The following is an 11,286-nucleotide window of genomic DNA, read 5'->3' as shown; positions in this document are numbered from 1 at the left end:
TACACTTCTCACGAGGACAAACCTCCTAACGTAACCAGGTACCTAAATCGATGCACATCGACTCGCTCGGAAGTGAACAAATGGGAGAAAATGCGAAAAAATTCGAAAAATTGAGAAAAAATGAGAGACAGCTTCGATGTATGCACACATCTGTGTGACGTGATCGGAATACTCTCCATCTTTATTACTATTAGAAGGGTGACGAAGTGGGACGGATTCTCTTTTCCTTCCTTGTAGGTCACCGTGTTACACATATTCATACTTTCCCTTCTCGAACCCCCTTTTCAGACCTCCTAGTGGAAACCCTTTGCATTTTTTCTTTCTTTTTATGCTAGCCAAAATGAAGATTACAAAATTGCTGGTAACACTGGCTGTTTTAGTGGCCCTGAATTCATTCACACCATGCACATGTAAGAACTTATTCCTGAAAAATTTGAAAGCAAAACTAGACGAATTCGATAAAAACATGCAGAAAAAAGATTTTAAAAAGAAGGTGATCATCTCGTCAGCAGTCTTAGGGGCAGCAATCTTGGCAAATGCACTAGCTGGAATAGGATACTATAATTATATGAAAAAGGAGCAGCGTGATCATGGACAGAAGGATAATTGCGTGGAATCTAAAAAGAATGTAGATGCAAATAAGCTTGCCAAGCTGACTGAAGAAATTAAGGACAAAGTAAATCAAATGTCGAAAAAAACTATGGCCGAAAATTTCAAGTCGGGTAGACCAGATTATCCAAGACTGAAAGACGTTCTCCTCAGCATGGAAAATGAAGTCAAAAGGAGAAATGCAAACATCGATAAGTATCACACTTTAGACATGTCTTACGATGTTTTCAGAAATCTTTATCATATATCTGAACTGTGGAGAAAGAACCCACACTTAATTCCAAACAATAACTAAACCAATGGATGTCTGCCCAGTGCTTAGCCAACTTGAGTGCAATCTGTGCACAGGGCCCTGCGTCATAGCTGGTCATACGTTTTTTTAGCTTTCTTTTTTCTTCGATGTTTTATTTTGCTTCCATTTTTCTGCCATCCTTGTGTTACTCACCTTTTCCGGCTATCCTATTTCACTCCTTTTCTTTGTCTCTCGTTTCTTGTGTTTCCTCTTTTTGCTCTTCTATTTTCTCCTCATTTTTAAAATTCCATTGATGACCACATGAATTTACACGTACGCACCTGTGGTTCCATTTTACCCACTCAAACTTGTTAAGAAGTGAATTGATCCGTTTCCGCCCCCCGCAGTGACTTGGCTAACTCTCCGCATGAAAAAGGGGGCAAATAAGCAATCCGTCGAGGAAGGCTGTGAAGGATGTAACCCTATGGACCTGTTTGGAACCCACACTTCTTCGCTCTACTGAAATTGCCAGCAGAAAGGGAACAACATCATCGAACAGGGAATAACTTCAACGCCGAAGTGCGCTTCTGCAATGTTCCCTTTTCGCATTGCGCAAATTGCAAAGCATTTCTCCAAATGTTCGGGAAAAGGAGCCTTCTCGTTCTGCCTTCCAAAACACGAACACCATACGGTAGTGGAGCACTTTCCAGGGGAACGTTAAGAAAAAAGAAAGTGGTGAAGCGCCCTTACAGTAGGCAACTTCAAAGAATTAACCTGTGGTCCTGTTCTCTACACTTAGAGGTTGATTCGGTGGAGCCTAATGATGTGCTTCAACAGGGTGAATTCTTGCTATGTTCCACGTTGGGAAAAGTCACTCTTCTTGTTCCGTTCCTTTTTCTTTCTTTATTTTGCGTCTTTTTCTTATTTATATTTTTTCCTTTTTTTTTCATTATGCTGTTTTCCCCACTCTGGGGGAATGGCGCGTATGCCTCTTGCTACTTCGTCCGCATCAACGTTCATATCTTTTCGCATTTTTCTCCAGGAAATTCATTTCCTATGCGTGTGTAATCCCTCGTTTGGCATAATAATTCACCAGGGTATAACCCCCTCCAAGAGGGAAAAAAAGGCGCTTCAAATGTTTCCCACCAATTGGGCGCATTATACTTACTCTCTTTAATTCATTTTTCCATTTATCCCTCATGGTGAGGCGCTTCGCAAAAACGCCATCTTGCCCTCTTAACCTGTTGCAATAATCTGTATAAAAGAATACTCACGGAGAGGGGATGCGGGATAAAAAAAAAAAATTACGCGACCTTCCGGGACGCCTTTTTTCCTAGTGGCTTCTCAGAGAAGGGGCAACCTGTTCCATGTGGATTTTACCTTTACAAATGCGTGGTTCACGTTGAACCGCCATTCGAAGAATAATTCCGCTCCCTTTCCTGGTTCCGCCGAATGAGGAGTATCAGTCTCGTGGCATGGCCTAACTTCCGTACGTATACACCCTAAGCGCTATGCTTGTTTCGACTATTTGTTGGCTGCCCCAGTTGGTGATAAAAGATACCCACTCGGGGGATACTGCCATGATGCCTTCCCAAAACATTTTCACCCCCACGCACAAGAGTAAACATGCACACACATACGTAACGAATATATTCATTGTGTACACATACGTAACGAATATATTCATTGTGTACACATACGCTACTTCCCATGTGCAACACTGTTGACTCAATTCATTAAACAATTGTTGTTTTATTTTTCCCCAAACCGCCCTGCAAACTTTCGCTAAGTTATCCACATCATAAATATAAATTTTTCTCCCCCGTCCCTTTTCTCCTGTTTCACCAGATTGTCAACTTCCATTTGCACATCCTAGTGAGGGTACTGCACAACCGAGTTCATATTCTTCTTTTTAGAAAAAAAAAAAAAATAGCTAGCTAATCAGCCATGAGTTTCAATCAGCTGATATCCTTAGGCAAGAACTCCGCAACGCTACTAAACAACATATTAGGGTCACTATTTAAGCCTAACCCTAACCTGGAGTACCTACTACCCAGTATTTTGTCCTATTCTGCCTTTCTCATCCTAGTTTGCACGGCGTATAAGCTATACGAAAAGGTAGGCCAATTGGTCCAAATCAAATGAGGTCGTGTGGACATGGGGAGTCATCCTCATCTTTTCTTTTTCTTTTTATATTTCATGTTCGCTCGTTGTGCCAAGTTGCCGTGGTGGCTTTCCACTAGCACATATATACATATATATTTGTATATATACATAATCGTGTGTCCACAGAAACGCTTTCGTAACTACATGTCCATATATCCATCTGAGCACATCGATGTCCCACCCCCCTCCTGTTTCCATGCCCGCAAGTATTACGAAAGAAGCGAAGACAAGGTCCAATTCGCCGGCATCGCGGTGTTTGACGCAGACACAGCTGATTTGGCAAAGGGAGGGAAGGTTTTGTCTGGCCAAGATGATTTGACCAGTGAGAAAAGTGCAGGAGGGAGCGAGGAATATGCCGGAGGTGAAGCCGATGAAGAGGAGAAGGAGGAAAAGCTCGATGAAGAATTACGAGAGGAATTAGGGGAAGATTATGAGGAACAGTATGAACAACCGTATGAGGGAGAATATGGAGAAATGATTGATCAGCCTTATGAGGAGGACTATGGCGGAGACTATGGCGAGGAGTACGAAGAAGAAGACGGTGAGGAGTACGAAGGAGAAGACGAAGAGGAGTACAACGATGAAAAGGTGTCTGAGCTAGAGGACGAAGGGGTCCCTGAACATGATTATGTATGGGCACAACCACAGCAGCAACACGCAGCAGTGCACTACCAACTAAAAGACGAAAAAGTGCCCTTCAAAGAGTCAGTGGAGATATAAGGAAAGAAGTCACCCTTCCTTTCCCCATCTCTCTATGCATTTAGGACTGCTCAAAAATGCAAGAGCATGTTTTTTTTCTAAGTGCCTTTTGCGTAACCGTAACCTGTTGGCCACCTCTTTTCTAGCACCACTTTTTAGCACCATTTTTGTGCACCCCTTTTTTCAATTTCTCCGCATGCATACGAGGGGGGGCTTATATAACCTTGAACAACAGCTGGATGAATGCTTCACCCCTTCTGAATTTTGAATCTTTCTTTTTCCTTTCCTTCTCCCATAAGTATGTGCTTGCTCAATTTACACCTTAAACGAAATGGTAGACATAGACTGTCTGATTCGTCCGCTCCTAGCGTAGTCGGGATGCTTCTGGTGAGAGCAGGCTTTTCGGTTTATTTCCCCTTTCTCGCCCCGTCCCAGGGCTTACGCTTGCCATGCACAGGTGAGTTCGTGCGTGGGGTGGTGGAAGCATGATGGTGGACTCCCCATAAGGAAAACACTTCATTCAACTCATAATAAGCAGACATGGGTTGGGAAAAATAAAATTAATGGAGAAGAAGAACCTCTAACAACAGGAACAAGGACAGGAGTGAAACAAACGAAGGGAATGAAGACCATGTAGTTGCTGAAACTTGTGGATATGGACTCTTTGGCGGGATCTACAGATGAATGTGCTTAAATTGGGAGAGGGGGAAGGGGGATTACACATGCAGTGGCACATGCGTATGGGAGTAGATCATCTGATGGTCATCATCAAATGTTTAGTCGTGGCTAAGCACCCACTGGAAGGGGGGCCCCTTCCCTTGTCTGTTGTCTGTCCCACTCCAGGAGCTACGCTATTTTTATCTTTTTTCGCAAAGGAGAAAGCGCCTTGTGGTTGAAGACGCAAAGTAATGGCAAGTGCTCCTTTCCTTCCTTAAGCAATTCTTCGGTGAGTATTCGCCGCGCGCAAGGTATTCCCATGCCGTTTCTTACATTTCTTCGACCTCCTGGTCATGTTATTCCCCTCTGGAGCAATCTTATACTCTCGGCCCAGTGTGCCAATGCGCGCACAGGGGGTCTTACACACATGAGGATACACTTTATTCTACTCTATGGGGAGTTAACAGTTCATGCTTCGTAGTACAAGATTCCTAAGGCGCATGTGATTACGACAAAGGAGAACCATTTGTCGCACTCTTCCCCAACACATCCCTTTATCAACACAGCTTCTTTTTTGCCCTCTCTTACGAACATAAAAATAATCCTTGAATCTGTGCCTTATGCATTTTGAGGTTATGGGAGATGGAATAAACATGCACAGGTCATCACAAAGGGGGCATATTAACGAATCAGGCTTCTCCATAAAAACAAATTCAAAAAACTGAGCACTCTTGTCATGGTGAAACGCGTTTGGGAAAACTCTGCAATTGTTGGAAGATGTATAAGGTGAACGGCCTAGCGTGGCTTCATTTTTCTTGCTACTTTTTCTAATTTACTGCTGTATGCATTTGCTGCGACGGTCATTGGATTAACGCGTGCGATGCCGACCCGATAGGCCGCGGCGGCAATGGGGTAGACCAGTAAAGCACTTTAAGGGCCGTAGCGTAGAGACTAAATATTTCCCCAGCTCGACATGCGCTTCTAACCCTGGAGAGAAACAGAGGGACCAATGTCTTCTCTTTTGTTTGGGATATATATGCTTCACGAGGGCACAATTTAACTTTGCCATTACGATCTATGCACAATCAATTATTCTTTTAAGGATCAGCGCCTCCCAAGTGTGTTCAGGTAGGTGTGCGATAGGAGCCCTCTTAGTTCAACTGACCAAAGTCGCCTAAACTAGACTCTTAGTATATCCTAGCGCGAGGAGATGGAGTATTTCACAGTTTGTTCAGAAAAAAATAATAAAATAAGGAAATAAAATAGAAAAATAAAAAAAAAATAAAATAAAATGAGTTACATAAAATTGTGAAAATACACATTTCTATTTCAGAACAGTTCTACTATTCTAAGTGAAAAATGGAATAAAACAAATTAGATGTATTTCCCAAAATATATTTTTTGGTATTTTATCTTTTGCCGTTTATCATTTTTGTCGGAATCTTTTCTAATTCTTAGAAGTTGACAATATTTTTTCGTATTTATTTTTTCGTTACCTTCTTGCCCACTATTGCGTTATGTCTTCGCCCATTTTTGCGTTAGGTCTTGGCCCTTTTCTGCGTTAGGTCTTGGCCCTTTTCTGCGTTACTTTTTCGCCCATTTCTGCTTTACGTGTTCGTCCATTTCTTCGTTACGCTTCTGCCCATTTCTCCGTTACGCTTCTGCCCATTTCTCCGTTATGTTTTTCACCATTTCTCCGTTACGTCTTCGCCCATTTCCTGACACCCTGTTTGCATCCCACCTAACATTCTACTTTGTCAATCTTTCGCTTTCAAATGTTGGAACACTTCATCACAGCATGGTTTATACACCCGCAGGCCGCTATACCACTCATACACTACTGACATACGACCGCTACACCATTGATATCCCACCGGTGATTCGCCAAAGGGGATTATGTAAACAGGGGTACTTCCACGCCGAACCGCCACTTACTTAACATGTTTAGGGTTAACAATTGAGGAGGAGGAAACACCAATTTCCCTCTACCCCCGCTAACGGGGGTTGATTCCCTCGCCCCATCACCCCTGAACACGTTTGATCTATTTACGAAATATAAAATATTCGCCCCCTTTATTATTTTCTACTTTACCATCATCTATCTCTTCAGTGTGGTCCGCAATACGTACACTAAGGTCAGAAACAGGAGTCTTCCTCTGGCCTGTTCCAAATCGGAACACGCAGGTGTGTTTGTATATATATTTTCCCATACAATTATGTAATTTTAATTTTTTTTTTTTTTTCCATGTAATCCCCTTGAAACCTCTTCTGCAAAGAGAACAACCAGTCAAACAAACTCTGTATTGCACCAATGACAAATGGCGAAAAGATGATCACCAACGGATGGTACTCCCATGGACAACACGCATACCGAAGCCAGTATTTTAATAGCGGCAAAGTGATGAATATAAACCAATTTGAAGGGAAAGAAATGCGAACGTTACAACATGTGAATAAAGACAACGAAAAAAAAGGATTCGTTCTGTGTGGTCTACCGGGCGACCAGTGGAAAACAAATCTGCACCTAAAATATGGCCAACTGCACAAAGGAACAAACCAATTTAGCAATCAGAACAATAATCAGCAGGGCGAAGAGGACGATGAGGAAGAAGACTCAGATATTGATATTGATTCAGAATTCGATTTAGAAGATGACTACTACGAGGACGACTATGACGACGAGGAGGACAATGACCCGGAGGCCTACAGGGAACGAAACAGAATGATGCGAAAGCGAGTAAAAAAATAGGTAAAAACAGAGCTACAGAATGAACTAAAGGAATTTTTCAAAAACGAAATAAAAAAAAAATTACTCGACGAATTGATTGAAGAATTTAAGTCGAAACAAATGGACACAACGAAGGAGGGTAGCGAAAATGCAGAACTGAAGCTCAAGCAACAGATACTGCAAGCAATTCTACAGCATGAAGTCGCCAATCCGGTGGAAGCAAATACGCATCTAACAAATCCCCACTCTACGAAAGATCTAGGTCAATTGAATCTCGAACTGATTAACGCGGAAAATAAACATAGGGAAAAAAAAACGAAGAACAGTAAAAACTTACTGAACTGAGACAAGCACAAGAAAAAATTAATGAAATCCAAAAACAAATTGAAAATGTGCAACATAACAGGAGCATCTATGTGCACCCGAATGAAGAGTACAGGCAGCTATTGTTTCTGTACCCACATAATAAAATGTCCCAGGAGGAGGTAAAAAGAGGACTCCTTAGGGACCTGCAAGAGAAATACCAAATCAAAGTGGAACAGATGAAGAATCTGCATGAACACATACAAAAGGTACAAAAGGAGCTGCAGCGCGCGGGCAACGAGGTCGAGGCCCTGCGCGCAAGTGTTAAAGCAAACGAGGAGGAAGACAAATTTAAGGGGAAAGTGAACCAGCCGTCTGGTCACTACCCGTGGATGGAAGGAAAAGCGGAAGAGAAAGCGGAAGCGCACCTACCAAATATATCGCACCTGTGAGGCTTGCCGCAACTGTCGCCAGAACCATCGCTAACATCGCTACCGGCCCAGTGGCAAGGAATAACCGTCGCGGCGTGGGAAGAGAAATCGCCACTGCCAATCAAAGTCAGAATTCTATCGGATGTGGAACAGAAACTTGAAGTGATGGAATCCAAACTACACACAGAATGAGTAAACATAGAACAAAAGATGAACTACGCCTAGTGATGGAGAGTTTTTCCAAATGGCGTCTATGCGCTGCGTCACGCTTAAGGGGCAACCTAATTCGATTCTGTTATTTGTGCACCTCGAGCCTTTGTTTTTATGAAACAAATAAAAAAAATTAAAAAGAATAAAAAAATTAAAAAAAATAAAAAAAATAAAAAAAATAAAGAAAATTATAAAATGGGACAATATCGAATTTGTACTTTTTTGTTTATTTTTACTTTTACTTTCATTTTTTTTTTTGTTTTATGCCCCCTGTTCGCATGACGACGCATAACAACATACATCTCAATTACTCATTCCGTGGAATTCCAGGAAAAGAGAAAAACATTTTCCACTAAGCTATTACATCCCTGGGCGTTCAAGACACTTCGCTCCTCCCTCTCATTCTTTACCAATGGCTGTTAAGTACGTGCATTCGTTCTTTATTCTTCTCTTTCTCCGAGCCTCTCTTCGGCCTTATCCCTTTTTAACCACTTCTCTCATAAAAATAGTCCGCAGAAGTGTATCTTCATGTTTTCGTATGGAACAAATGTCAGGATGGCGAATGGGTTGAAAGGGTGTCAAAAGTGAAGCTTTGCGCCGATACACACGCGCCTTGTAACTCACGCCAAATATGGCGCATAAAGGCGTGCGTGCAAAAAATATTCTGAAAGAAGGAAGTTGCACAAGGCGGAGAAGCCGATGAATACGGATATGCACCCCTCGCGCCGATGTACTTTGCGCAGGGGAATTCCAGGCAGCCTCATTCAGTTGTGTGTTAATGGGGCGCGTGGGCGGGGAAGGGAACAGGAGTTGCAACTATTGTTTCGCGCTACTCTTTTTTGTTTCTTTTTTTTTTTTTCCTAATCTTCTTTTTTTTTCTGCTCCTCCCCCCGATAACTGCTTTATTATGTATCGCCCCTGTTGGTGGAACTTTGCGCACAAGGGGGAAAGGGAACGCTGCCACTACCACTCGCCCCCGAGGTGGCGAGTGTCATTTTGGGAAAAAATGCAGACACACCCTGCTTATGCACTACCAATATTCATTTTATTTCGGGAAAAACACATATTTATGACAAGTGCTCTGTCATTTTTTTTTTATGGATCTGTGTCCATGGTGCCACTCTCGAACTGTGCGCCCTGTCCAATTTTTCCCGCGCACGAGTTGTATCCACACGCATGTGCATACGGAAGTAATATAACGTAAACGTACAAGTGCATATTTTTCTTTTTCTTTTTTGAGTTAAATAAAAATTGCAAAAGTGTAAAATTCGCAGCTTCACAATGCAAATAACAACTTCAGCATAAGGCGAAAAAGATTACGTGAATATTTTTTTTTTTTTTTTTCTTTCCTTTTTTGGATAAAAACGTTAAGCTAAAGTTGTATTCCCCCTTCCTTACCTCTCTTTTTTTTGTTCTCTGGTTCATATTCTTTTTTTTTTTGGGGCCTCTTTACGTATTTTCGCGAACTGTCCTATTGCACCAAGGGAGATTTTTTTTTTGGGGAAAAGTTGTACACAATTTTTCGAAAGGAAGAGGCAGAACAGTTGTGACTGACTGGCATATTTGAGTATTAGAAAGTGTGCACATTTGTCGAGTAAAAGAAAGCGGAAAGAAAATGAACAGCTGAAAAAATTGCACACACTGTGCTGAAAGTTATCCGGAAAAAAAAGAAGAAAAAGGAGAAAAAAAAGAGCTAAATAACAAAAGAGCGAAATACCAAAGTAACCAAATAACAAAGTAACGAATAATAAAACAAAAACGAACGAACGGACAAGGGAACCAGCAGCCCTGGCCAGAAAAGGCAAACACAAATAGACAACTCAAACCACGGAATAACCGAGGATCCAGCCCCTCGTTCTCTCTCCAGAGGAACACTCCGTGACGTTCCATTGACAGGAAACCTACATGCGCGCTTTAAAAAGATCTGAGAAATGTGAGTGAGACCGACTACGCCATCTCGATCCTTTTATGCACACGCGTCAAATCATGTGAGTGTCCCCCGCGTTCCTTCGCCTTCTCCATCCTCCAATTCGCTCTGTTTGTTTATCACGCCTAGGCTAATCGCCGTAGCGTTGAAACCGCTTCTCAACCGCTTCTCAACTGTTTCACAACCGCTTGCACACCCCCGCAGCGTCGAGTGAATGCATATCCCAAAAAAAGCAAAAAACCAAAAAAGGGAGAAACTAATCTTGTAGTAAAATGAAAATTTGGTTTATCCAACAAACCATATTCTATATTGCCATCACCCTCGTGAGAAAGATAGTTTGCTCCTACAAAAATGAAAACATAGAAGAGTTGAAAAAAATCATAAACAATGAGGAGCTGTATTCTAACCTGGAGAAGCTAGAGAATATCATTCTGCAGACCCTGGAACAGGATAACTTGAAGTTACCCATCGTAAGACATGATGTTCGGAGATATTTTGATTTATCGAAATTTAAAATTATCCCATTTAAGGCACTAAATCGCCATGATCGTGAATACGTTGTCCCGACTGTCAACTCGGAAGCGGAAGACATCATAAGATATGAACATGCGTTAAAGACACAAGTCGCCATTAACTACAAACACGAACTCTCAGATTTGATTAAGAAGAAAATACTAATCGTACGGACGCTAAAAATTATTAAAATTATGCAAATTCCTATGAAGGAATATAAAAACAGCTCAAAATTGAACGAGGCTTTGCTCAAGTTGAATAATATATTCACCAACGAAAATGACCCAAAGAATGATGAAGAGGCTGGCATTCGTATGATGAAGAAACGTATCTTTGGAAAAGCAGGCTTCTCAGGAAAGAGCGTCCGAAAGAAAATAGCTCTCTACATGCCGATAGAATTCCAGACAGACATTATCGACTACAACCATTTGCTCTTCACTTACCATCCCAATATTGAACTGATGAGGAAGCTGGACCGCAGGGCCAACTACTTCGACATGGGAATATTCAATTACGTAGGCACGCACTTCATAGGTACGTATCCCAGCGGTCTCTGTAACGACAGCTCCGGAGCGAACCGGATTTTTACTGCGTACCGCTACCCTTACAATATTAATGCCTCTCTAGACACTCCTAATGTCTTCCCCTACACTCTTAATACCTTTGCTTACACTTCTAATCTTTTTGCCTAAGCTTCTAATCCCTTTGCCTACACTTTCATTCCCTTTGCCTACACTTTCAATCCCTTTGCCTACACTTTCAATCCCTTTGCTTACACTTCTAATCCCTTTGCCTACACTTTCAATCCCTT

General features: G+C 41.9%; 5 protein-coding genes across 5 annotated transcripts in view; all 5 read left to right on the top strand.

Moving 5' to 3' along the window:
* Positions 1 to 340: 340 nt before the first annotated feature.
* On the top strand, positions 341 to 904 carry C922_04963 (hypothetical protein; the record flags this gene model as incomplete). The annotated part of the gene is made up of 1 exon (XM_008820537.1): positions 341 to 904. One exon carries the CDS (start codon positions 341 to 343, stop codon positions 902 to 904), a length of 564 nt encoding a protein of 187 aa, XP_008818759.1.
* Positions 905 to 2,788: 1,884 nt separating this feature from the next.
* C922_04962 (hypothetical protein) lies at positions 2,789 to 3,727 on the top strand (the record flags this gene model as incomplete). Its single annotated transcript, XM_008820536.1, has 2 exons — positions 2,789 to 2,959; positions 3,215 to 3,727. The coding sequence occupies 2 exons, from the start codon at positions 2,789 to 2,791 to the stop codon at positions 3,725 to 3,727; spliced, it is 684 nt and encodes a 227-aa protein (XP_008818758.1).
* A 2,965-nt stretch (positions 3,728 to 6,692) lies between these two features.
* Positions 6,693 to 7,112, top strand: C922_04961 (hypothetical protein; the record flags this gene model as incomplete). The annotated part of the gene is made up of 1 exon (XM_008820535.1): positions 6,693 to 7,112. One exon carries the CDS (start codon positions 6,693 to 6,695, stop codon positions 7,110 to 7,112), a length of 420 nt encoding a protein of 139 aa, XP_008818757.1.
* Positions 7,113 to 7,211: 99 nt separating this feature from the next.
* C922_04960 (hypothetical protein) lies at positions 7,212 to 7,846 on the top strand (the record flags this gene model as incomplete). Its single annotated transcript, XM_008820534.1, has 2 exons — positions 7,212 to 7,416; positions 7,524 to 7,846. 2 exons carry the CDS (start codon positions 7,212 to 7,214, stop codon positions 7,844 to 7,846), a joined length of 528 nt encoding a protein of 175 aa, XP_008818756.1.
* A 2,388-nt stretch (positions 7,847 to 10,234) lies between these two features.
* Positions 10,235 to 11,286, top strand: part of C922_04959 (hypothetical protein) — a gene marked incomplete at both ends in the record, with an annotated part of 5,712 nt that continues 4,660 nt past the window's right edge. Inside the window, one exon of the mRNA XM_008820533.1 lies at positions 10,235 to 11,009. Within this exon, the coding sequence (XP_008818755.1) occupies positions 10,235 to 11,009 (775 nt within the window). The remainder of the gene's footprint in view (positions 11,010 to 11,286) is intronic.

Source organism: Plasmodium inui (assembly GCF_000524495.1).
Source record: "Plasmodium inui San Antonio 1 unplaced genomic scaffold supercont1.32, whole genome shotgun sequence".
Taxonomy (NCBI): Eukaryota; Apicomplexa; class Aconoidasida; order Haemosporida; family Plasmodiidae; genus Plasmodium; species Plasmodium inui.
Note: the sequence above shows the minus strand (reverse complement) of the source record. Positions and strands in the feature narration are given on the sequence as shown.